Consider the following 26,839-nt stretch of genomic DNA (forward strand, 5'->3'; position numbering starts at 1 on the left):
ATATTTATTGAGAATCTATTACATGCCAGGCACTATACTAAGTAAATATACATACAATATATCACTTTTTGTGACCTGGTATTCTTGGCGCCCAGGGTAACACAAAGAGGTAACAAGAGTCCTTTCAAGGAGTTAATAATCCTAGTAGGAGAGATGAGACACAAAACTATTGCACATGTTATCAAATTAAAGTCCTTTCCACTTCCTTATCTTCTTTGGCTTCCTTTTGTAAGATTTTAAAATCACTAGGCTAAAAATAATGGGGTACCCAGAGCACTTAGGGTACGCTTTATTTAAGCAGTTACTAGTTTAAAAACATCTTTAATAACACTGAGGTCATCATCATCAAATTACCACCCAACAAGCCTAGCTTCTTGCAAAAAAGTTAACTTGGATAACACATGGCTAAGTTTTCTGACTAATGCTGCATCAGGCAAAAACTCTTCAGTACTGAAGTCAAAAAACACTCATTACTTAAGATTCTCCAGTACACCCATGAAGGCAAGCCATCCATCACTGCTCACACAATTTCCTGCCAAATCCAACTGCTGGAAGTTTTTCAGCAGGTTCTTTCCAAAAAATTCACCTGGGTAAAGAAATAAGTGTTAGTTAAAAGAAAACAATTTTGTAAGTGAAATAGATTATTTTGTATAAATTTTTTTCCCTTTTGAAATGGCCATGTTTGAACCAGTGCTTTGCTTCAAAAATAAATTAGTATTCTCTATAGTGAGGGCAGTGATTGTGAATATGATCCATTATATTATGTTTTTCCTACAGTATAAGGGAATCTGATAAATAGCATTAGTAGTGGTATAGCAAACAAATAGAAATGAATTACATATTTTTCCACTTTTCCTGACTTCTCGGAAATGGAAGGTTGGTTAAAAATTGAGATGTGAGGGATGTTATGAAATATTCAGTCCTTGTTTTCAAAACTAGAGTCAAACTTTAGCACTATTAGGTCATTTCCTCTTCTGGAGAAGTAAACATTTTCCTCTTCAATAGAAGTACCTATTGTTTCTTTGGGTATGGAATGTTTCTCACTGTAAACTTCAGTAAGTGAGCTTCCTTCACTATGTTTTTCTTTGTTTATAACCCTTCCTAGCCTCCTTAGGAAGTCCCTCCATTCTTTACAGAATAGGGCACCCTGAAGTACCTCCTAAAATATCAAGGTGGATATCCTGTCCTCTGATACACAAAGAATGCAGGCCTTTTTAGTGTTCATTGTTTATTCCAATGTTACCAGTTTAGATGGGATTGGAACTCAGGTGAATCTTGCAATAAGAGAGCATATCTCTCATTCAGGTCATATACCATCACGCAAATTGGCCAGTATACAACATAAAGAGTTCACATAGCTCCATATGAATTGTATGTCTTAGATTGTACAACGTGTTCGCACTGCCCTCTGTCCTGGCCTTTTCTAGGTAAGTAAGTTCACTCTGAAATACAGGGTAGACAATCAGGCAGACTGGATAAGGGAACTCTATTACACACGTGCTTAAACTTTGGACTATCATCCATAGATTGCAGAAGACAGGTATGCCTGGTTTATCAATCCACATTCCTTGGTTCATTACAGCCCATCTTAGTTCTGTACCTCCCCCAGCTTTAAGCATGGAGATTTAATTTGTTATATATTAAATTTGTGTTGCTTGGAAGATGTATGATGTTGGACAATGTTACAGCCTTACAGAAATGAAGGTCCAAGATTCAGTTTGCATTCCAAGTAGGAAGAGAGACTTCCTGGAAAAGAGGTTTTAAAAGTCCCTTTCTATTGTCTCAGTACGGAAGACCACTGTTCCCCACAGACAAAAAACAAAGGAGTTCAAGTTGAAGAAGGAAAGGTTCAGTGCCATTCAGACTACCTTAAGGTTAACAAGCAAAAACAGAAACCTCCCTGCCACCGATAATGAGGGCTTGAGGACAGAAATGGTCATTCTTGCCTGACCAGCTTGTGTGGGTTAAGTCAACTCAGTCATTCACTGAAACTATACCCTTACCCACTTTCACTAAGGGTGTTTACCAGATCCCGAGTGAGGAGGTTTGTGTGTTTGGGGTCAGCTGTCAAACACATTGTGTGGCCTCTTGTAGTTTGCTCAGTGCAAGTAAGTACAGTATATCCTATATGACACTCATTCCAGAGTTTGTCTTCAGTTGATGGCAAGGAGCACTTTTATCACCGTAATAAAGAGTTTGACAATTCTTCAGGTTCTTCTTTACAGATACCTGAAGTGGATGGACTCTGTCTGACCATAGTCAAGATGCTGGTGGCAAAGGTGGACAAAACCAGATAAGGAGGATGATTCACAGGGTTCCACCCTCATGTCTCTTAACCATGGTCAGTGTGCTACTTACCACTGAGATCCTCTTTGGGCCCTCCTTTCCCTGCTTTTATTTCCTTGAAAAAATGAGACTGCTAGTCGTTTCCCAAGTCTGTCTCTCCTTATTCCATAGTTACAGATTTTTATCTGGACACATGGCCACTCATATCCCAGCCTCCCTTGCTGCTAGATATGGCTAAAGTTTTGCCAAGGAAATATAGGCAGAAGTGATTCATGCAACTCCCATGTCAATTTTTAAAATAAATGTCCTCTGCTTCCACTTTTCCCCTTTTCATTAGGTTGCTCCCAGGACAGCAACATAGCTATGACCATAACACTCTTAGGAATGGAGGAATAAAAAAGTAGATGTCTGGATCTGAAAGACTGCACATAGCAGGGCCACCACACCTGCCTGGACTGCTTGTTTCTGAACTGTTAGATGAGAGGGAAATAAAGTTCCACCTTCTGTAAACTAGTGTGTAGTTGGGTCTCTGTTATACTGGCTTAGCCTATGCCCAGCCTAATTAGTACACAGGTCCTCACTTTCCCTTCCTTTCCTCATTCCCATTAGGAGCCCTTCTTTATTCCTTGTAGGAAATGTGTTTCCACTAGGTCAAAATGCTGGTTGCCAGTTAGTGTGTCTATTTAAGGTTCCTTCCCCAAAGATCAACTTCTTTTCTCCTTCTCAGCTAGCAGAACAGATTTCACCACCTAAAAGGAACTTAAAGAAGAATTTAAAGTCTATTCCGCCCTCAGAGGGTGAGCTATTTATACTGGTTATCTGCTAAGGTAGAAGGATCTTACCATTATCAACTTAATAAGAGAATTTCTTGGATAATTATTAGAATGTGTACAAGCACAGGGACCAAAACAGGCAACATTTTTCATGATCCAAGGGCATGCCTTTTGTTTACTTAATCTGCAGTGCTTCTGTTACCATGAGGAGTAGACTGGATCTGAGAGAAACAACATCCATGACATTTAGAGGTATAGGCTGTATGTGGGCTGTGGAAAGTGCAAATGGCTTGATTCAAATTCTGGGCAAAAAAATGCTCTGGGTGGAAGGGTTCTCATCCTTGAGAGTTCCTGTATCCTAAACCAAAGTCTTGTATCACCCTGTAGTTCACCTGAGCCAGTGCCAGAGCTCAACGAACATTTTTGAGTGCCACGTGCTGGTGATATGTGAAAAGGACAGACATGGTTCCTATCTCATTGGGCTTACAACATCATGTGAAGGCATGCAGTCTAAAGTAATTAGTTGGGTGGTGGGTGCCATGGTAGGTCAGGGTAACCTGGGAACAAAAAGTAACAGGCTTTCCTACTCCACTTTGTTCCCACAGCACTGGCAACTGGGCTGATATGGTTCAAGGATGAAGACTAGAGGATTCTTCTCAGGAGAAATTGAACTGCCTGCCAAGAAAAGGCTCTGTGAACAAAGAGCCATTTTGCTTGCCTGATCACCCATTATTAAGTTAACCAGTCAAAAAGTCACCCCCTTCCTCAGAGAGACAGAACTTTCTATCAACTGTGCCTTACTCCATAATGTGAAGAGAACAGTAGAGGATTAGCAGACATTTGAGAGCAGCTTCTGACAAGGAAGACCAAGACTAAAAACCAAACAGAAATGGAGCTCCCAAAGAAATGAGGCAACAGATGGAAGAGGAAAAAAAACAAACTTCAAAAACCTAATTTTTTAGATAGATAAGTGATAAGCATAATAAAATGTTATTGGTAGAACCTTGGCTAACAATGTTCACTGTAAAATTCCTTTAACTTTGCTGTATGTTTGAACATTTTCATAATAAAATGATGGGAAAATTTTTTTAAGCATCCTGATTTCTTTTCAGTGATCCTAAAAAGTTACTGCATCCACTCAAAAAATAAGATGCCATTTTTTCCAAAGTACAATTAGAGAACAAGAAAGAGCTTTTGGAAAATAAAAATATGATGTGGGATCCATCATGGCAGAATGACTGGACCCAGGGTTTACCAAAGAACTTCTAGAACATAAGTAGGGTCTGTGACTGATCTTTTTGACAACAGGCTGGGTAATAGAGTTCAGCCTCAAACATTTAATTTAAAAGATGCCATTTAACAAAGAATTTTCTTAGAGAAGATGAAATAGATCCCTGAAGTAGCAATGATTTCTATCTGACTCAGGTCCCAGATTTCTGATGGGTTAGAAACAACATTTTGGGAGTCATGAGCAAAAATAAAAAAATAAAAAATTCAATTAAAGCTTTTGAGATTGAATGTAGTCTCTGAGGAAGAATTGCAGAGAGTCTAGGACCAAGCTCTAAAGAAAACCAAACGCATTTAAAATCTGGGTAGAGGAACCGCCATTGAAAAGGAGCCTGAGAAGTGGCCAAGGTGGCATGGAAGTCAAGAGAATGTTTTGAAAAGAAGGGAACACTCAGTGTCAACTCCTGCAGTGGGATCAAGTAAGTTAACACTTTTGAAAAGTGTCTATTGAATTAAGCCACATGCAGGAGTGCAGAGTCGCAGGGAATGAGTAGGAAGTAGCAGATGATCAGGAAGTGGAGATGTACTGAGGGTACATAAATGTTTTTAGAGCTTTTACCTTGAAGGACAAGAGAGAAAGAATGATAACCAGAGGAGGAAGATAGGACTCAGGGAGAGTGTTACTAATATTTAAAATGGGAGAGATTTGAGCAACTTGAAATACTGATAGAAGGGAGCCAGTAACAAGGGGCATAATTGATGGAATGATGTCCCTGTACAGGAGTGAGAGCGGAGCTGGGATCTCAAGCACAACTAGAGTAAAGAGACCGCCCTTAGATAGGGGGAGAGCAATCTACTGTAATGTAACAGGAGAAGGAGAGGAAATAACAATCACATCTTCTGTGAAAGGGGAGAATTGGGAGACTGTTGGATTGGGGAGAAGAAAGTTTGAAGTATAGTTTATGTAGAGAGTGTTGAATACAGAAGTATAGTAAGATTACCAGGAAATGTTGAGAAAGATTGTGTTTATTCATGGTTTTGTTTTGTTTTGTTTTATTTTGTTTTGTTTTGTTTGAGACAGTCTCACTATGTTGCCCAGGCTAGAGTCCCTTGGTGTCAGCCTAGCTTACAGCAACCTCAAACTCCTGGGCTCAGGCGATCCTCCTGCCTCAGCCTCCCGAGTACCTGGGACTACAGGCATGCGCCACCATGCCCAACTAATTTTTTCTATATATTTTTAAGTTGTCCAGCTAATTTCTTTCTTCCTTCCTTCCTTCCTTCCTTCCTTCCTTCCTTCCTTCCTTCCTTCCTTCCTTCCTTCCTTCCTTCCTTCCTTCCTTCCTTCCTTCCTTCCTTCCTTCCTTCCTTTTCTTTTTTATTTTTTTTTGGTAGAGACAGGGTCTTGCTCTTGCTCAGGCTGGTCTCGAAGATCCTTCCGCCTCGGCCTCCCAGAGTGGTAGGATTATAGGCATAAGCCATCACGCCTGGCCTTATTCATTGTTTTTTTTGAGACAGAGTCTCGCTTTGTTGCCCAGGCTAGAGTGAGTGCCGTGGCGTCAGCCTAGCTCACAGCAACCTCAAACTCCTGGGCTCCAGCGATCCTTCTGCCTCAGCCTCCCGAGTAGCTGGGACTACAGGCATGCGCCACCATGCCCAGCTAATTTTTTACATATATATATCAGTTGGCCAATTAATTTCTTTCTATTTATAGTAAAGACGGGGTCTCGCTCTTGCTCAGGCTGGTTTCGAACTCCTGACCTTGAGCAATCCGCCCGCCTCGGCCTCCCAAGAGCTAGGATTACAGGCGTGAGCCACCGCGCCCGGCCTAATTTTTTATATATATATCAGTTGGCCAATTAATTTCTTTCTATTTATAGTAGAGACGGGGGGTCTCACTCTTGCTCAGGCTGGTTTCGAACTCCTGACGTTGAGCAATCCGCCCGCCTCGGCCTCCCAAGAGCTAGGATTACAGGCGTGAGCCACAGCGCCCGGCCTTATTCATTGTTTTAATGAACCTCAGGTGTTCGGAATTGGATCACTCTCTAACTCACCCACTCACCTACTCACTCTCATGAATCTATCGCCCACCCTGAGAACAAGAACATGGACAAAAACCTGGATCTACTACATTTCCCTGTTTTGCACATCTGCCTCCTTCCTGACCCGAGGTAATTACTATTCTGAATGCAGAGTTTGTCATTCCCTTCTATTTTTAAAAAGGTTTTGGCAAGTACTATATGTCTTAAAAATATATTGCTGGGGATATACATTTTAGTTATAGTTTTTGTTTTTTTAATATAATTCACATACCATAATATTTATCCTTTATAGTATATAATATAGTGGTTTTTAATATATTCCAAAGTTGTGCACCACTATCTAATTCCAGAAGATTTTAATCACCCCCCCAAAAAAACTCCATAGTCATTAGCAGTCACTCCCATCCTTTCCTCCTCTCAGCCCCTGGCAACCACAGATCTGCTTTCTTTCTTTCTTTCTTTCTTTTTTTTTTTTTTTGAGACAGAGTCTTGCTTTGTTGCCCAGGCTAGAGTGAGTGCTGTGGCGTCAGCCTAGCTCACAGCAACCTCAAACTCCTGGGCTCAAGCAATCCTACTGCCTCAGCCTCCCAAGTAGCTGGGACTACAGGCATTTGCCACCATGCCCGGCTAATTATTTCTATATATATTAGTTGGCCAATTAATTTCTTTCTATTTATAGTAGAGACGGGGTCTCGCTCTTGCTAAGGCTGGTTTCGAACCCCTGACCTTGAGCAATTCGCCCACCTCGGCCTCCCAGAGTGCTAGGATTACAGACGTGAGCCACCTCATCCGGCCCTGATCTGCTTTCTGTCTATACAGATATGCCTATTCTGGACATTTCTTATCAATGGAATCATGCACTATGTGGTCTTTTGTGACTTGCATCTTTCACTTACCATGATGCTTTCAAGGTTTATTCGTGTGGTAGTATGTTTGAATTCTTCATTCCTTTTTATGGCTGAATGATACTCTGTTATATAGACCTACCACATTTTGTTTATCAATAAATTATTTGATTGACATTTGGGTTGTTTCCACTTTGGGGATATTAAACATGCTGCTATGAACATTAGTGTATAAGATTTTGTGTGGACATGGTTTTTATTTCTCTTGAGCACCTAGGGGTGGAGTTGTTGGGTTCTATGGTAGATCTATGTTTAACATTTTGAAGAACTGCCAGAATGTTTTTCAAAGCATCTGCATGATTTTGGATTCCAACAACCAGTATATGAGGGTTCCAGTTTCCCCACATTCTTCCCAACGTTTCTTGTTATCTTTCTTATTATAACCATTCTAGTGGTGTGAGGTGGCATCTCATTGTAGTTTTGATTTGCGTTACCCTGATGGCTAATGATGTTGAACATCTTTTCTGTTGTTTATTGGCCATTTATATATCTTCTTGGGAGAAATATCTATTCAGATTCTTTGCCCATTTTGAAAATGAGGTTATTGGCCCTTTTATCAGTGAGTTGTAAGAGCTCTTTATATGTTCAAGACAGAAGTCCTTAATCAGATCTGATTTGCAAATTTCTTTTCCACTTCTGTGGGTTGTATTTTCACTATCTTTATGGTGTTCTTTAAAGCACAACAGTTTGTAATCTTGATGATGTTCAATTTTTTTTTTCTTTCTTGTTCGTGTTTGGTGTCATATCTAAGAAAGTTTTGTCTGACCTGAAGTCAATGAAGATTTACTCCTGTATTTTCTTTAAAAATGTTTATAGTTTTAGTTCTTAAATTTAGGTATTTGATGCCTTTTGACTTACTTTTTTTTTTTTTTTTTTTGAGACAGAGTCTCGCTTGTTGCCCAGTGAGTGCCGTGGCGTCAGCCTAGCTCACAGCAACCTCAAACTCCTGGGCTCAAGCAATCCTTCTGCCTCAGCCTCCTGAGTAGCTGGGACTACAGGCATGTGCCACTATGCCCGGCTAATTTTACATATATATATTAGTTGGCCAATTAATTTCTTTCTATTTATAGTAGAGACAGGGTCTTGCTCTTGCTCAGGCTGGTTTCGAACTCCTGACCTCAAGCAATCCACCCGCCTCGGCCTCCCAGAGTGCTAGGATTACAGGCTTGAGCCACCGCGCCCGGCCTTGACTTACTTTTTATATGGTATGAGGTAGGGGTCCAAATTCATTCTTTTACAGATGGATATTCAGTGATTTATGTATTAATATCTGTCTTTAGGCCAGCACCACACTGTCTTGATTATTGTAGCTTTGTATTAAGTTTTGAGGGAGGTGTATGTTCTTCAGCTTTGTATACTTTTTAAAGATTGTTTTAGCTACTCTGAGTTCCTTGAATTTCCACATAAATTTTAGGACGAGCTTGTCAATTTCTGCAAAGAAGTGAGCTGGGATTTTCATAGGGATTGTGTTGAATCTGTACATCAGTTTGTGGAGTATTGCCATGTTAATAATGTTAAGTCTTCCAGTACATGTACACAGGATGTCTTTCCATTTGATCTCTTGATTTTTTTTTTTTTTTTTTTTTGAGACAGAGTCTCACTTTGTTGTCCAGGCTAGAGTGAGTGCCATGGCGTCAGCCTAGCTCACAGCAACCTCAAACTCCTGGGCTTAGGCGATCCTACTGCCTCAGCCTCCCAAGTAGCTGGGACTACAGGCATGCGCCACCATACCAGGCTAATTTTTTCTATATATATTAATTGGCCAATTAATTTCTTTCATTTATAGTAGAGACGGGGTCTTGCTCTTGCTCAGGCTGGTTTCGAACTCCTGACCTCGAGCAATCCGCCCGCCTCAGCCTCCCAGAGTGCTAGGATTACAGGCGTGAGCCACCACGCCCGGCCTGATCTCTTGATTAAGTTAGTGTCTGCCAGGTTTTGCACTATAAAGTTGCTATTTTTCCTTTTGTAATTGATAAATACCTTTGGTGAGATAACTTCGATACTATAATCCTGTTTCTTCTCAAAGTTTTGCCCATTGATTCTAGCATCTACCAGTTGATCTTGCTTATAATAATTACTATCATGAGGTTGCCTAATGGTGAAACTTGCCTAAACATGTATCTCAGAGTAGTTTTTTCTTCATGAAAATAAGTTTAATTATTACTTCAATTTATAATATATAGGGTTATTTAGATTTTCTCTTAATTCTTGAATCCGTTTGGTAAATAATATTTTTCTAAAAGCGTGTCTCCTTTATATAAGTTTTCAAATTTCTTGGCATTATAGTTGATGGATTTCTACTTTTTTTTAATAAAATTATTTTTTTTATTTTTATTTCAGGATATTATGAGTGTACAAACATTTTGGTTACATTTTATATCTTTGCCTCACCCAAGTGAGGATTAGAAGCATGCCCTTCCCCTCTACAATGCTCATCACATCCATTAGCTGTGAGTTTACCCTGCATTTCCATAACTCCCTAATCCCTGGAGAATATTACTACCATGTGAGCACCATAGTGTTGATCATTCAGTGCCAATTTGATGGTGGGTACATGTGGAGCCTATTCTTCCTATCTTGTGATACCTCACTTTGAATAATGGGCTCAAGCTCTATTCAGGAAAATATAAGAGGTGCTAGATCACTATCATTTCTTATAATTAAGTAATATTCCATTGTATACATATACCAAATTTTAATAATCCACTCATGAATCAATGGGTACTTGGGTTGTTTCCACAGCCTTGCAATAGTGAATTGTGCTGCCATAAACATTCAGGTGCAGATATCTTTATTATAGAATGTCTTTTGCTCTTTTGGGTAGATGCCTAATAGTGCTATTGCTGGATTGAATGGTATTTCTATTTTTAGCTCTTTGAGGTATCTCCAAATTCTTTTCCACAAAGGTTACACTAATTTGAAGTCCCAGCATTTCTACTTTTTAAATCTCTGATTTATCCAGAATTACAATTCCTTTTATGCCTTTAATTTTTTAAATAAACTTAATTTTTTAGAAGCATTTCAGATTTTCCAAAAAATTGCAAGGATAATACATCGAGTTCTCGTACACTCCATATCAGCTTCTATCATTGTATTAACATCTTACTTTAGTATGGTACCTTTTTGTAATTACTAAGCCAATATTGATTTATTATTATTAACGTAAGTCCATACTTTATTCAGATTTCCTTAGTTTTTACCAAATGTCCTTTTTCTGTTCCTAGGCCTCATCCAGGATCCAATGTTACATTTAATTGTCGTATCTCCTCAGGCCCCTCTTGGTTATGACAATTTCTCATACTCTCCTTCAGTTTTTTTTTTTTTTTTTGAGACAGAGTCTCGCTTTGTTGTCCAGGCTAGAGTGAGTGCCGTGGCGTCAGCCTAGCTCACAGCAACCTCACACTCCTGGGCTCGAGTGATCCTTCTGCCTCAGCCTCCCGAGTAGCTGGGACTACAGGCATGCGCCACCATGCCCGGCTAATTTTTTTATATATATATATATATATCAGTTGGCCAATTAATTTCTTTTCTGTTTATAGTAGAGACGGGGTCTCGCTCTTGTTCAGGCTGGTTTTGAACTCCTGACCTTGAGCAATCCGCCCGCCTCGGCCTCCCAAGAGCTAGGATTACAGGCGTGAGCCACAGCGCCCGGCCTTCTCCTTCAGTTTTGAGGAATACTCGTCAGGTACTTTGTACAAGTTCCTTAACTAGGATTGTTTGATGTTTTCTTGTGATTAGACTGGGAGTATGGAGTTTTGGGAAGGAAGATCATAGAGATAAAATGACATTTTCATCAACATGAATTGTCACTGTTAATGTTGCCCTTGATCACCTGACTGAGGTAGTGTTTATCAGCTTTCACCACTGCAAGTTACTCTTTTTTACTATTTTTCTATACTGTGTTTTTATGTGCAATTCACATTTAAGTAGTGAGAGTTATGCTTTACTTCCTTGTGGGCAAAATATCTATATAATTCTTTGGAATTCTTCTGCATGAGAGATGTCTCTTCTCTATTATTTATTTATTTATTCAATAATTTATTTATACCAGTATGAATCCATGAATATTTATTTTATGCTTTTGTATATAATTCAATACTTCTTTATTTTGTTGCTTGCATTGTTCTACCTTTGGCCATTGTGAGCTCCTTCAGTTGACTCTTGTGTTACTTTGGCATACCCCCATCATGGTAAGTTGTTTTTTTGTTTGTTTGTTTGGTTGGTTTTTTTAAATACTTCCTTACTTTCTGACACTACAAGATTCTCTAGACTCATCTTGTATATTGGGGTGGTTTTTGCCTTTTTTTTGAGACAGAGTCTCTCTATGTCACCCAGGCTGGAGTGCAGTGGCATCATTATAGCTCACTACAACCTCAAACTCCTGGGCTCAAGAGATCTTCGTGCCTCAGCCTTCCAAATAACTGAGACTACAGGTGTGCATCACCACGCCTGGATAAGTTTTCTATTTTGGGGGGGAGAGATGCGTTCTCACTATGTTGCTCAGGCTGGTCTTGAATTCCTGTGCTCAAGCAATCCTCCCACCTTGGCCTCCCAAAATGCTGGGATTACAGATGTAAGCCTCTGTGCCCAACCTGGGGTATTATTGCTTTTAGGCCCTCTCAGCTGACAGAGCAAAGAAATATGTGTATATATTTATATTAACTTGTGTATGTATGTGTGTATATGTGTTTATGTTTCTATATGTTACCATCTGTATCTATATTAATCTAAACATGAGTTCATGCTGGTGTTTCCAACTTTAATCCATTATCACATAGATCATTCTTGTCTTTTCCTCTTGCTATAAATTCCTACCCTACCAATGAGGAAACTGGCTCCCAACATCCATATACTTAGATATTAAATTCTAGTGTTCATAAGTGGCAGTATCAGAATTGTTAACTTGTACCCCTAATGGGCTATAACTTTATCAGTTAGAGTACAGTGCTTATGTACAGTTGATTTTGCCTTTAGTTTCACAGATTATTCATTTCCAAAGTTATTTAGGTTATCATCTTTTCCTCTCATCCGCTTTAGTTAGGTTGTTTCAGTTAGATTGTTTTGCATACTGCATTTCATCTGTGGTTTCTTGGATCTGCTAAATGTTTTTTTTGGTTTTTTTTTTAGTTTGTGTACATTAAGTTTCACTCTTTATACAGTAAAGATCTGTGGATTTTGACAGATGCATAGTGTCATGTATGCACAATTATAGTACCATACAGAGTAGTTCTACTGCCCTAAGAAATTAAGGACAATCCAGGCTTGGAGTTTGGCCAGGAAAGTACACTCCATGTACTGTATTTCATTTCATACCTCACATTCCACATCTCATTTTCTCCTTGCATCTCATTAGGTAGTCTTTCTTTTATTAGAGCCTCCATCTCTAATTACACGCTTCATTTCACTACCATGTCTATCACACATATCCCTCACTAAATGTCATTGCCTAAATTGACTCTTGGTACTGTGGGCCGTGGGAGTTTCAACTGGACTGTTTGCAAGTATAGAAGATGGAATAGGAAGTATTTGCAAGTATAGAAGATGGAATATCCTAAGCTAGGTAGGAAGGGAAGTCAAGATAGAAGGGGGCTAAGAAATAGGTAGAAAGTAGGGGGATCAATAGACTGGAAATCCAAATGAAGTAAAAGAACTTATGAGTAGGAGCCATTGAGTAAGTCAGATAGAAATATAGGAGTTTGTGGTTTGAGAGTGGGATATCTAACTTCAGTATCTTGGAGGGAGAACAATTTTAAGTGAATTATCATAATCTGATCATTCCATGCTTATAGAGTAGATAGATGAAGGAGATTGGAAGGCAAGGTCATTGAAGAGGAGGGTCTGGTGTGTTGACTGAATAGTTTCACCTGAGAAGTGAAGTCCTCTAGGATAAGGACCAAAGTTAGAAGGCAAGAAATTCTGAAAGACAGTTGCCAAAGTCTTCAGTGAATAAGAAAAGGTGACAAAAATGTCATAGTTCATAGCAATAAAAGGGACAGAATATTGTCCATCCAAATGGCCTAACCCTTATGGAAGTAGGAATTTTTATATAAGTTAGAAAAGGAATGGATTGGAAGGGCAGTGAGAATCAAGGGGAAGTTGAATTTGCCTTTGCACTGTAAGAGGCAGGAAAATCAGCAGAATGAAAAGTGACTACTTGGCCAGGTGTGGTGGCTCATGCCTGTAATCCTAGCACTCTGGGAGGCTGAGGCTGGAGGATCGCTTGAGGTTAAGAGTTCAAGACCAGACTCTGTCTCTATTAAAAATAGAAAAATTAGCCAGGTGTCATGGCATGCACCTGTAGTCCCAGCTATTCAGGAGGCTGAGGCAGGAGGATCCCTTGAGCCCAGGAGTTTGAGGCTGCCATGAGCTATGATGACTCCACTGCACTCTACCTGGGGATGACAGAGTGAGACTCTGCCACCATTTTTTAAAAAAGGGACTACTTATGTGGGTTGCAGGGGAGAGCTAGGTGTCAATTACGACCAGGAGACATCTAAAACCTTTGATGAAAAGATTCTTTTCTCAAAATACCCACTATGTCTTCCATGCATCTTGTCTACCCTGTATCTCATTATATACTGCCCACCCCAAGACATGCTTCTTACCTACACCTTCTTATGTAGCCTTTATTTCATTAGACTCCCCATATCTTATTACCAGTTTGCATTATATTATCTCATCTCAAAGCATATTGTGTCTCATGCATCGTGCTGAGACCATCACTAAATGTGGATGGGGATCCCTAAGCCAGGTCCGATCCAGGGGAGGTATTGTGGACCAGAGCCAGAATACTTAAGATGGAGGCTTTCCGTTTGAACAGTTGGTTGGTTTGGATATTGTAAGGAGGCTGTGAAATCATACAAATGTGTTTTAGATTTTGGGGAATGATTATGTAAGAAGATAGCATTTACTATAACAAAGCTTGAGGTTCAAAGAACCCACATTACCTGACCTTAAACCTCATGGCAAATTGTGGAACTCCTGTAAGTTCATTTGCTCATACATACAACAAATATTTATAGAGCATTCACTGTGGGATATCCATTCAGTACTAAGTCTAATGGCATAGGCTCTGTCCTCAAAGAGGTCACAGTTTAGTGAGGCACATCCACATATGAATACATTTGCTAAATTCATATTGTACATGCTGTGATAAAAACACAGCGTTGTCTTCATGATAAAGAAATCCATTGTTTTTTCAAACCTGTGTTGGACACAAGGACACTGGAAAACTGGCGTATCTACTAAAGCTGAACATATGCCTACCTATGATCCAAATTCCACTCTTAGATACATACTCAACAGAAATGTGTCCATATGCTCATAGCAACCCTATCCATGCTATTCAAAAACTAGAAATTACTCAAATGTCCATCAACAGTAGAATGAGAAAACGAGTTGTGGTATATTCACACAGAAGATTTTACAGCAATGCAAATGAAATGAAAAACAACTACATATAATATGGATGACTCTCACATATATAATGTTGAGCAAAAGGGGCAGCTACATATGAATACCTACTGTATACTTCTATTTGTATAAAATTAAAAAAATAGCAAAGACTACTGTACAGTGTTAGAAGTCAGGATAATGGTTATTTTCACCTTGAGAAAATTCATCATACTATTTATTTTTGATTTGTGTACTTTTATGTATATTATAGTTTAATTAAAAAGTATAAAACTGTTAGGTCTGGAGCAGAAAGAGAGACACATGAAGCTCATGTGTAGCCAAATGCTGTTTATTTTGAGCATCTCGGTGCACATGGGTGGAAACCAAAAAAGGTATCCGTGAGAGAAAAGGGGAGAGCTTTGGGTTTTATAGAGGTTTTTCCAGGGGGAGTAAATAAATTATTTTCAAACAACTGGGAGGGTTGAGAAAAGTAAGTTTCCCTCTTGCATTCCATTCCTTTATCTCCCTAGGGAACAACTGGGAGGAATAAGGGAAGCTGGTCCTTATCAGGAGGGATAAGAAAAGCAAGTTCCGGCCGGGCGCTGTGGCTCACGCCTGTAATCCTAGCTCTTGGGAGGCCGAGGCGGGCGGATTGCTCAAGGTCAGGAGTTCGAAACCAGCCTGAGCAAGAGCGAGACCCCGTCTCTACTATAAATAGAAAGAAATTAATTGGCCAACTGATATATATATAAAAAATTAGCCGGGCATGGTGGCACATGCCTGTAGTCCCAGCTACCCGGGAGGCTGAGGCAGAAGGATCACTCGAGCCCAGGAGTTTGAGGTTGCTGTGAGCTAGGCTGACGCCACGGCACTCACTCTAGCCTGGGCAACAAAGCGAGACTCTGTCTCAAAAAAAAAAAAAAAAAAAGCAAGTTCCCCTCTTGCATTTCATTCCTTTATCTCCCTTGGGTCTGGCAAAGCCTAAGTGCCTCATACACCAAAAGGAAGGGGAGAGCAGTGGGTTTTATAGGATGTTTGTAAGGAAGTTTGGGGAGGGTGAATTCTTTAAGCTCAACAAAAACAAGACAAACCCTGACCCTGGCTGCTTCTACCAGAAGAATGCTATAATTCATATAATGGAGAAATAAATCTGTTCTTCTCCCTGCTGTTTGTAGAGCTCAGTGGTAGAAGGGGAATGGGTGAGAACTAGAACAGAGGCCCATTATTATTGAGCACATTATTGAGTCTTTGGATATGCAAAGAAAGGCCCAGAGCTGAGTCTGGATTTAGGAGCTAGCAATAATTAAATTACTCTTCATAGATAAATGGAATGAATTTACTTCCTATTTATGGCAGGTATTATAATTACCCTCATTAGATGAGCAAATTGAGTCTCAGAGAGTTTAACTAAGTTGCTGCAGGCCCCAAATCTATCCAGTGAAAGGGGTGAGCAGGTTCATCTGATTCCAAAAGCAATGCACCTAACTAACTACTTCATAAACACAGAGCCAACCAGGCAGGCTTGACAGATGGCAGTCTCAGCACCTGGCTAGAGACCAAAGCCAGGGGACACTTGGCTCTCACCGTTTGGCTTTTGCCTGTAGCCCTAGCTGACTTCTTTTACACTTCTGGGTGGTGGAGGAAGTGTCTGGAGGGTAGCACCACACTTTCTTTCCGTCTCCAACCCTTTTCCTGCTTTAGTCTGACAACCTCCTTATGTCTAAGCATCCTTATAAAATAGGGATAATGGTTATCTTCTATAGGGATAAAATGATAATTCTACAAATTACTTTTTAAAAAATCTTTGTGAGTAAATTAGTTGCTACTATTGAGTTGTTAGTTTTCACTCATTTTTTAACTTGCATGTTAGGGTACATCATTACAACTAAATTTCCAGGATTCAACTGCCTTCTCATATATTTATTTTTCTTATTTACAAATGGAGACTATACGGCACTAGCAAATTAAAGTCTAGCTCAGTTCTTATTTCATCAAACATGTCATCTCCTCCTCTGGTTTCCGTGGGCAGCCTCAAGAGTGGGCAAAGTAGGCAGCTACTTACTTAAAGATTTGAAAGATGCTAAAAGACTCCAACCTAAAGAATGCCTCTTCCACATGAATTCTAAATCTGGACACTCTCCAAGGGCCTCCTTGAAAAGACATATCCTTTCCAACTCACATAAGGTATGAGGTTACCTTCAAGGGATTATTTGTCAGCTAGCTAATTAGTCTGTCACAGAAGCCACCTGCCTCTAGTATCACCTAGAATAGAAGAAGGCCTGAAAAAGTGACACCTAGGATGATGTGAGTTAATGGTTCAAGGGAGTGGGTAGGGGAGACAGAAGTAGAGTTAGGAATTAAGGGAAGGAAAGATCCAGAACTTGAAGCACCATTAGGGTAGGCAAAACCCTTGGGAAGTCTAAGCACTTACAGAGGTGAGCACCTGTAGGAGAGAAGGTTTTAAATAGAGGAGCCTATTGGAGTTAATGTTTAATGGGTACAGAATTTCAGTTGGAGAGGATGAAAAAGTTCTGGAGATGGATGATGGTGATGGTTGCACAACAATATAATGCCACAAAGCTTTTACAATTAAAAATAGTGTAAATTTTATTTTATATAAGCTAAACACATTCTAGACCATCTCTAAGGGGAATGAAGGCAGTTGAGGCTGTTTTCATCAATACTTTTTTTTTTTTTTTTTGAGACAGAGTCTCACTCTGTTGCCCTGGCTGGAGTGCCGTGGCATCAGCCTAGATCACAGCAACCTCAAACTCCTGGGCTCAGGCAATCCTTCTGCCTCAGCCTCCCAAGTAGCTGGACTACAGGCATGCACCACCATGTCCGGCTAATTTTTTTCTATATATGTTTAGTCGGCCAATTAATTTCTTTCATTTTTTAGTAGAGATGGGGTTTCACTCTTGCTCAGGCTGGTTTTGAACTGACCTTGAGCGATCCTCTGACCTCGGCCTCCCAGAGTGCTAGGATTACAGGCGTGAGCCACCGCAACCGGCCTGTTTTCATCAATACTTTGCTAAGAATTGTGTAATATTCTCTAAAATGACCCCAATGATCCTGACCTCTTTGTATTCATGTTCCCATATTGTCCACTTCCATAATGGATAAGTTTGACCTGTATAACCGGTAGGATGTGGTAGAAATGACCTTCCAAGACTAGATCATAAAAGACATTGCTACTTTCAAATGCTTTTTTTCTGAATCCCTTGCTCTGGGAGAAGTGAGCTGCCATGTTGTGAGGACACTCAGCCTATGGAGAGGTCTAGTGATGAGGAACTGAGGCCTCCAGCCAACAGCTAGTGTTAACCTGCCACCCACTCGAGGAGTTATCTTGGAAGCAGATCCTCCCACAATCCCTGCAAACATCCAGCCTGAGAGAACCTACGCCAGAACCACTCTCCTAAACTACTCCCAGATTCTTGACCCATAGAAACTGTGGATAATGGCTATTATTTTAAGCCATTACATTTGGAGGTAATTTGTTACCCAGAAATTGCTAACTAATACAGATAACACTAGGACCTTTCATCAACTGCATGAGGTTGGTGGTGTCTTTGGTTATTTATACAGATCTATTTGTTTCTGGACTATATCACAGCTACTTAAAGATAGTTTGTGGTTCCATTCAAATACACCTGCACTTACCTTTACATGGTCTGAATACCCAATAATTGACTTGAAAATATTTCCTGAGATTGGAGGGACATTGCTGAATTTCAGACAGAGGCTGGGAAGAGCCATTGCTAGTATAACACACCTTGTCAGATACTGTGAATACTTTTCCTTTAATTCTATAGGTAAAATTGTTAAAAACTTGAAAGAAGGCCAGTGTTTAAATCATCTTACTCCTTAATATGTGTGAAGGATCTTTAAACATATTTAAAAGAGGAGGCAGAATAAATAAACCAACTTTAGAAGTTTCCTAGGGCCAACCTCTTTTCTCTTGGTTCTCCGTGTGTGTGTGTGTGTGTGTGTGTGTGTGTGTGTGTGTGTGTGTGTGTGCACCTACCTAAAATTCTAATCTCTGCATCTGCGAGTCTCCAATGTTTGAACCCAAGCTTGTTGAGCTGTGGGCCCTCCTTCTTGCTCCACCAGGCTGGTCAGGCTGACTTGCAGACCACAGCACCAGGGCAGCATCAGTGCAGTGAGCTGCTCCAGGATGTTCAGCCTGGCAACTTGAAGAAATGGAGAGCAGTTCAGAAACTGGATCATTTCAAAATTGAGGAAAGATGAAGGGATGTGGGGGAAGAAATGATCCTTATGTTTTGTGGCTCAGTTGTCTATTCAATCTGCGATGAGAATCTGCTTGTTTTTTGGTTATTTTTATGGAATGTATTCAAGCACTTACAAACATTATGCAGAATTGTGTAATGAAACTATATATACTAATAAGCAAACTTTGAACAAACATCATATCAGGAGTAATCTTGCTTAATCCTGACCTTATTCCTCCTGTATTATTCTTTCTTTCTTTTTCTTTATTTTAAAGATAGTCTGTGGTTCTTCCCTCCCTCCTTCTCTCCCTCTCTCCTTTCTTTTCTTTTCTCTTCTTTCCTTTCTTTCTTGCTTACTTTCCCTCCTTCCCTCCCTACTCCCTCCCTACTCCCTCCCTCCCTTCCTTCCTTCCTTCCTTCCTTCCTTCCTTCCTTCCTTCCTTCCTTCCTTCCTTCCTTCCTTCCTTCCTCCTTCCTTCCTTCCCATAATCACATTAAATGCAAATGGACTAAGCATTCTAATTAAAAGGCAAAGATGATCAAAACTAGGTTTAATTTAAAAAGCAAAACCCAACTCCATGCTATCTACAAGAGATGTATTTTAATGACAAAGATAGAAATATGTTGAGATAAAAATATAGAAAACTATTTTGCATGCAAACATTAATCATATAATGGCATCACTCTAACTAAAAACCTCTTAGTTCTTTTCTTCACTTCAGACATTTATCATTCTTGCTTAATCTAACTGAAGTTTTTCCTTACAAGACTAATTAGAAAAATGTACTAAAAAAAGCAAGTTTTTCATGAGTATATACTCTTGTTATATTAGCTATTATTTTAATCAATCATATGAGTTCTTTTTTTAAACTTATCTAATCTTTTCTCTTTTTTAAAAATATAGACTTATATCCAAGACATATGAGTCCTTTTCTTAGAGTGAAATATCTTCTAGGGTGTGGTGTGTTCTAAAATAAAAAAAAATCGCTGAATTTCTCTTTCAAAGCGTATATTTGCTATTTTCATTTGTAAGCTGTCTCTCCCAAGTGGCAAGTAGACAAATAAAGGAATGTGCGCATTGTTGTAAGGTTCCCAGTGTTTGTCTAGTCTTTTCCATCCATGGGTTGCTCTAGCTATAAGTTTATATTAATATACAAATGGTGTCCTTAGTGATCTTTAAAGACTCCCAGCAGTTTTATAGTCTGACTTTAAAAGAGTTATACTATCTTTTTTCTAACATCAAAATTTTAAAATATGTCTGAATTAAACATGCCAATTTATGCAGAAATATGCAAAGGTTTCTCCATATACATATCCTTTGGGAACTCAGAAGACTCAACAGTTACACTAATGCACGTTAACTACATCTTAACAGGCTAATGGGTAAGAATCAGAGGCATGAGATCATTTAAGAAAATCTTCTCTCTGCTTCTCAATCATTTATTCATCCATTCATTCAAATATTTATTAGGCAGTAATTATATGACAGGACATATGGCAAATTGCAAGCACCCATTTCTTATTTTCTTCCTCTCCACCTTGTCTTAAAGTTATAACATCTTCAATTATTCTGAAATCCTCTACTATTTTCTATCAACAGTTAATTTCCCATAGGGAGAAAGACCATTAAAAACAGGCATGATATTAACTAGAAGTCTTTATTATCTCTTCTCATTTCTCTTATAGTTAAATTTCCATTCGAGAGATTTAGTGTGCAGTAGTAGAAAAATGTCACATGTTCTGTTACATGGTTCTCATTCAGTTAATGGAGGCAACAGTTACCTAGGGTTTCACTGCATTTGCAGACAAGCAGCAGGAGATTAATTGGATTTCTTCAAGGTCGCAGGGTTCACTTGACAGAGACCTGACAGTGTAATCCATTCCCTTCCCAATGTCAGACAAGTGGGTTAAATGAAATAAACACATCTTCAGGTTTGTCAGATCTTCTGCTGCAAAGAGATAAAAAGAAAATGCATTTTATTTTGATTTGATTTAATTTGATTTGAGTTAATTTGATTTAAACATGGAGTAATGGACTGAAAAGAAGGCAAAGAACAATTGTGCAGAGACCTTCCCAAGTTCTTTCTGTAGAGACCTTAAGTTACAAAGAGTCAAAGAGAGTTGTTTTTCTTTCAACTTTCACTCTCCAGTCTCCTGCACCATATGAAAGTCCTTATGTGGAGATTATTCTCTGAGTAGCATAAGAAAAACTATAATAAACATGTAATATTTTTAATGGGCATCAGTGTGTACTCTTACCATAACTCTTTTCATGCATGAATACTTCTGGGAGGACTTTCCTTTCAATATCCTCAAAAATCTTGGGGTGGGGTTGAGTTCAGAGGAGCAGCTTGAGGACATTGGTTCCTTAGAGTGCTTCTAGTACAACTGTCTACAGCCTCAGAGAGTCCTGCTTGGGACTGCATGATGTGGGGCCTGCCCGATGTTTTATAATGAAGACCACATCCAATGCAGCATGTTTAATCAGAAGAAGGTCTACCTTAATCAATAGTACAATTGAAAATATTCTAAAATGTCCCTCATTCTTAAGTCTAAAACTAATGTGGAGTTTAGTATTGATTAGGCATAGTTATATGCCATTAAAATATCTCCTTACCTCTGCCAGGCGTGGTGGCTCATGCCTGTAATCCTAGCACTCTGGGAGGCCGAGGCAGACGGATTGCTCGAGGACAGGAGTTCGAAACCAGCCTGAGTGAGACCCCATCTCTACTAAAAACAGAAAGAAGTTAATTGGCCAATTAAAAATATATATACAAAAATAAATTAGCCGGGCATGGTGGTGCATGCCTGTAGTCCCAGCTACTCGGGAGGCTGAGGCAGTAGGATCGCTTAAGCCCAGGAGATTGATGTTGCTGTGAGCTAGGTTGATACCATGGCACTCACTCTAGCCTGGGCAACAAAGTGAGACTCTGTCTAAAAAAAAAAAGTATATATATATATATATATATTTCCTTACATTGATCTCTAGCCTTCAAGAAAGAAATATATGGTTTTAATGGGACCAACCTTGCAAGGCTTTGGGAAGGTTGCAGATAATGTATGTCATGTATTTAGTATGAAGCCTGGTACATGGTAAGTGCTTAATAAATGTCAATTGTTGTCATGGAAGTACATATAGCAGAGATAGTGAGCATGAGCTTTGTAGTCAGTCTGATTCTGGTTCCCTTGCTTAGTAATTGTGTAAACTTGGGCAAGTTATTCAACCTTTTAGCTTGGCTTTAGGGATCATTATACCTATGTGCTAGGACTGTTCTGAGAATTCAGTGAGGCGACGTATGTAAAAGTGCATACTATAATGTCTAACTTATTGCACAGTAATTCTTTAGTATATAGTAAATTATTGCTAATATAATTAGACTCGTTTATTCAAGTTTGCATTTTGATTCCTTAATAGCAGAACCAGACTGTCCCAGAGAGATACTTTTTCACCCCTTTCTACCAACTGGTAAGACCTTGAGCAAGTCAATAAACCATTCTAGGTTTCAGGGGAATTTTCTATAAAATGATTGAGTTGAACTAGATGCTCTCAGGCCCCTTCCAGCTCTGATATTATGTGTAATTCATATGCATGCAATAAGTGTTTACTGAGCACTGAATTAATTTGATTATTCTCATGTAGGTTCTATAAGGAAAAAGAGGTCATCCATGTTTTGACTATAGGATACGGTCATTTTTTGGCAGGAAGCGAAATGAAAAAGAACAAGGCTGACAGAAAAGAGAAGCATTGGAGAATTTTACTGAGGGTTCAAACAGGGGGGGAAAAAAAGAGGGGAAAAAGGCAAGGACATTGGAGGAAAGCAGCTTCTGCAGGAATTCTCCCTGTCCAAGGTCCTGTGTTCTGCTTGTGTTCCTGAAGTTGTCTTAATCCACATTCTTTCTTGCATCTCATTTCACTTACGAAGTTTTACTTAACTATGAAACCACAGTATAAACTTTTTTACATTGTTTCTGTGTTTTAAATACAAACAGCCAATCAACCAGGGAGAGGGAAGTTAAAAACATATAGGCATGTCATACCTCTGCTTCCCAAAGGATTATAGCCCGGTAGTGCACAACTTGAATGAAATGGTTCTGAAGGATTGTAACGGGAGTGGAGAAAATGTCTTGGGAAAGCAAAGTAGACACAAGTACATAAAAACATCCTTGCCTTGTGCAGACATAACCAGTGTTAGTCTTAAGCTAACTATTCTTATTATCAAACTTCCATTAATAAAAATATTAGAGAAAACACAAATCTGACCCAGTTTTATAGCATCTTTCTCATTCATATTAATGTTATACAGTATGAGTTTCATAAGGTTCTTCAAATTACCCAAGTTGTCAGTCAAATCACCTGCCAAAAGAAAAAACGATTAGACTGTGTTCAGCTGATATTTACTATTTACTATGTCGTTTACTATTATCATTTCTATTACCAACCAAAAGATTTTTAGTTATCATCGTGGGCAAGAAATGCTCATGAAATAGACACAAAAATGTATTTTTGGAAGTGGCATTGTATTTGGCTATAAGCATGTTCTCCAAGTATAATGAACTTAGACTAGCTACCAAAAATGGAAAGATAACAGGGGAATCTCCTTGGAAATTAAACAACACACTTCTAAATCATCATGGGTCAAAGAAGAAGTCTCAAAAGAAATTAGATAATATTTTGAAAAATATGGAAATAAAAATACGATATCAAAATATGCAGCTAACACAATGCTTATAGGGAGATTTATAGCATTGAATGCCTTATTAGGAATGAAGAAAGGTCTCATGTCAATAATATAGGCTTAGTACTTACTACTTAATAAATTACAATAAGAAGCCGGATGTGGAGGCTCACATCTGTAATCCCAGCACTTTGGGTGGGAGACTGAGGCACGAGGATTGCTTGAGGCCAGGAGTTCAAGACCAGCCTGGGCAACATAGTGAGACCCCCCCCTAAAAAAAGGCAAAAGAAAAGGAATGAAAGAAATTACAGTAAGGAGAGAAAAATAAATCCAGCAGAAGAAGAAGGAAGGAAATAATAAAGATAAGGGTATATATCAAAATTATAAACAGATAAACAGAAAAAATATCAATAAAGCTAATAGCTAGATTTTTTTTTTTTGAGACAGAGTCTCACTCTGTTGCTCTGGCTAGAGTGCCATAGCATCAGCCTCACTCACAGCAACCTCAAATTCCTGGGCTCAAGCAATCCTTCTGCCTCAGCCTCCTGAGTAGCTGGGACTACAGGCATGTACGACCATGCCTGACTAATTTTTTCTATTTTTGGTAGAGACGGGGTCTCGCTCTTGCTCAGGCTGGTCTTGAACTCCTGAGCTCAAATGGTCTGCCCACCTCGGCCTCCCAGAATGCTAGGGTTACAGGCGTGAGCCACTGCACCCGGCCTAATAGCTAGATTTTTTGAAAAGACCAATAAAATTTCTAACAAAACTGGCAAAGAAAAAGGAGAGATGAAAATTATCAATTCATTATCAGAAATGAAAAAGAGGATATCACTACAGACACTGCAGATGTTAAAAGGACAATTAGAGAATAATATGAACAAATCTACACCATGATTTTGACAACATGTATGAAATTGCCTGATTTCTTGAAAACCACAAACTACCAAATGCTGGCACACATGCATTTGACATTTGTGTTCACAGACTCCAGGAAGCCAGTTTATACTTAGCTCTAGGAGTGGAGAAATCTCTCTGCACTTTTCTTAGGAATGACCTTCTTGTGTTCTCTTTTCACTCTGCACAAGCTGCCCAGGACTTTTTTTTTATGTTTATGTTATGTAACTTCTTATTTCAAAAAGAGCATTTTGACATTAACCTATCTGATTTAGAGGGATATCTAAGTTTTCCCCCCAAATACATTTATATGTTCTGAGTTTTCTAGGGGGGTGTCAGCGGTGTTTCCCAACTTGTGAGGTGGGTTTCTCTGGAGTGAGATCAAGGCCTGTCCTATCAGCTGGATTTTTAAGTTTCAATAAAACTTATATATAAATGCATGTGCAAGAGAAAAAAACCACAAAAATAAACACCAACATAGTAATCGTGCTTATTGCTGGGAAGTAGAATTATGGGTAAATTTAAAATTTCTTCTTTTGTGTAGCTGTATATTCTACTTCTCTATAGCAAATACTTATTACTTTTGTAATAACAAATGATGTAATAATGGGATAAAAAGGGAAAATGTAGAAATGTTGTAGTAGGTTGAATAATGGCTGCCCAAATATATCAGGTCCTAATCCCTGGAACCTGTAAATGTTGTATCTTTTTATTAATAGATGTGATCAAGGTAAGGATCTTAATATGGGGGGATGATTTTGGATTCTCCAGGTGGGCCATTAATACAATCATAAGTGTCCCTATAAGACTGAGGCAGAGGGAGACTTGAAACAGAAGAGGAAAAGGCAATGTGAAGTTGAAGGCAGAGACTGGAGTGATGTGGCTATGAGCCAAAGAATGCTGGCGGCCACCTGAAGCTGGAAGAGTCAAAAATCGATGCTTCTCGAAAGCGAGTTTGGCCCTGATGACACCTTGATTTCAGCCCAGTGATACTGATGTTGGACTTCTGGCCTCCAGAACTGTGAGAGAACAAATTTCTGTTGTTTTAAGCCATCCAGTTTTTGATATTTTGTTAGAGCAACCATGGGAAACTATAACAGTTGTATATCAAGGTAAAAGAAAGAAAATTATATCGATAGTCATTCAGGCACATCCCCCATGCTGCCCCACCAGTTCCCTTTGCAAATGGTTTGCTGTCAGGTGTTTTCAATACCTTTCAAATAGATAATGAACCAATAGCTTCAGCATTCTAAGTTCCAAGAGCTGTGGCCCTTGCTCTTTTGTTTTTCCTCCCGGTCTTTCCTGCTCCTTATCACCCTGGGAGTGTGGTAGAGTGGAAATTCCCAGGGCTCTGTAGCCTTGTAGTATAGTTTGAAATCTGGTAAATTGATACCTCCTATTTTGTTTTCATTGCCTAGGATTGATTTTGCTCTAAGGGGTCTTCTCTGGTTCCATGAAAAGCATAAAACTATTTTTTCTATATCTGTGAAAAATGATGATGGCATTTTAATAGGGATTGCATTGACTCTGTAGGTCACTTTGGGTAGTATAGACATTTTAACGATGTTGATTCTGCTGGCCCATCAGCATGGTATATTCTTTCACTTGTTTACATCCTCTGCTATTTCTTTCTTCAGTGTTTCATAGTTCTCCTTATAGAGGTCTTTTACCAACTTAGTTAAATATATTCCTATGCATTTTATTTTCTTTGTTGCTATTTTGAAGGGAATTGAGTCTTTGATTTGGTTCTCACTTTGACTGTTGTTGGCATATATGAATGCCACTGATTTCTGTGTGTTGATTTTGTATTCCTGATACTTTACCAAATTCATTTATCAGTTCAAGGAGTCTCTTGGTTGAATGCTTGGGGTTTTCTAAGTATAATATCAAGTCATCGGCAAAGAGTGAGAGTTTGATCTCTTCTGCTCCCATTTGGACGCCCTTAATTCTGCTCTCTTGTCTGATTGCTGTAGCAAGGACTTCCTGCACTATGTTGAATAGAAGTGGAGAGAGTGGGCAACCTTGCCTGGTTCCAGTTCTAAGTGGGAATGCTTTCAGGTTTTCCCCATTCAGTATGATATTGGCTGTGGGTTTGTCATACATGGCTTGTATCATTTTTAGGTAAGCCCCGTCTATGCCTATTTTGTTGAGCGTTCTTATCATAAAAGGGTGTTGAATTTTGTCGAATGCTTTTTCTGTGTCTATCAAGAGGATCATATGGTTTTTGTTTTTGCTTCTGTTTATATGGTGAATTACATTTATAGATTTGTGTATGTTGGGACCACCCCTGAATTCGTAGGATGAAGCCCACTTGGTTGTGCTGGATTATTTTCTTGGCAAGCACCTAGATTCGATTGGCTGGGATTTTGTTGAGAATTTTTACATCTATATTCATAAGGGTTATTGGTCTGTAGT

General features: G+C 39.1%; 1 protein-coding gene across 1 annotated transcript; it reads right to left on the reverse strand.

Annotated features, from left to right (window-relative positions):
• Window positions 1–186: 186 nt before the first annotated feature.
• NLRC4 (NLR family CARD domain containing 4) lies at window positions 187–23,315 on the reverse strand. The gene is given in 6 exon segments (XM_012788061.2): window positions 187–586; window positions 18,650–18,723; window positions 18,725–18,843; window positions 20,649–20,803; window positions 23,116–23,208; window positions 23,291–23,315. Coding segments are annotated over 6 exon segments (759 nt in total). The 3' UTR covers window positions 187–293.
• Between the last annotated feature and the right edge of the window lie 3,524 nt (window positions 23,316–26,839).

The sequence above is a fragment of the Microcebus murinus genome, chromosome 3 (genome assembly GCF_040939455.1).
Source record: "Microcebus murinus isolate Inina chromosome 3, M.murinus_Inina_mat1.0, whole genome shotgun sequence".
NCBI lineage: Eukaryota > Metazoa > Chordata > Mammalia > Primates > Cheirogaleidae > Microcebus > Microcebus murinus.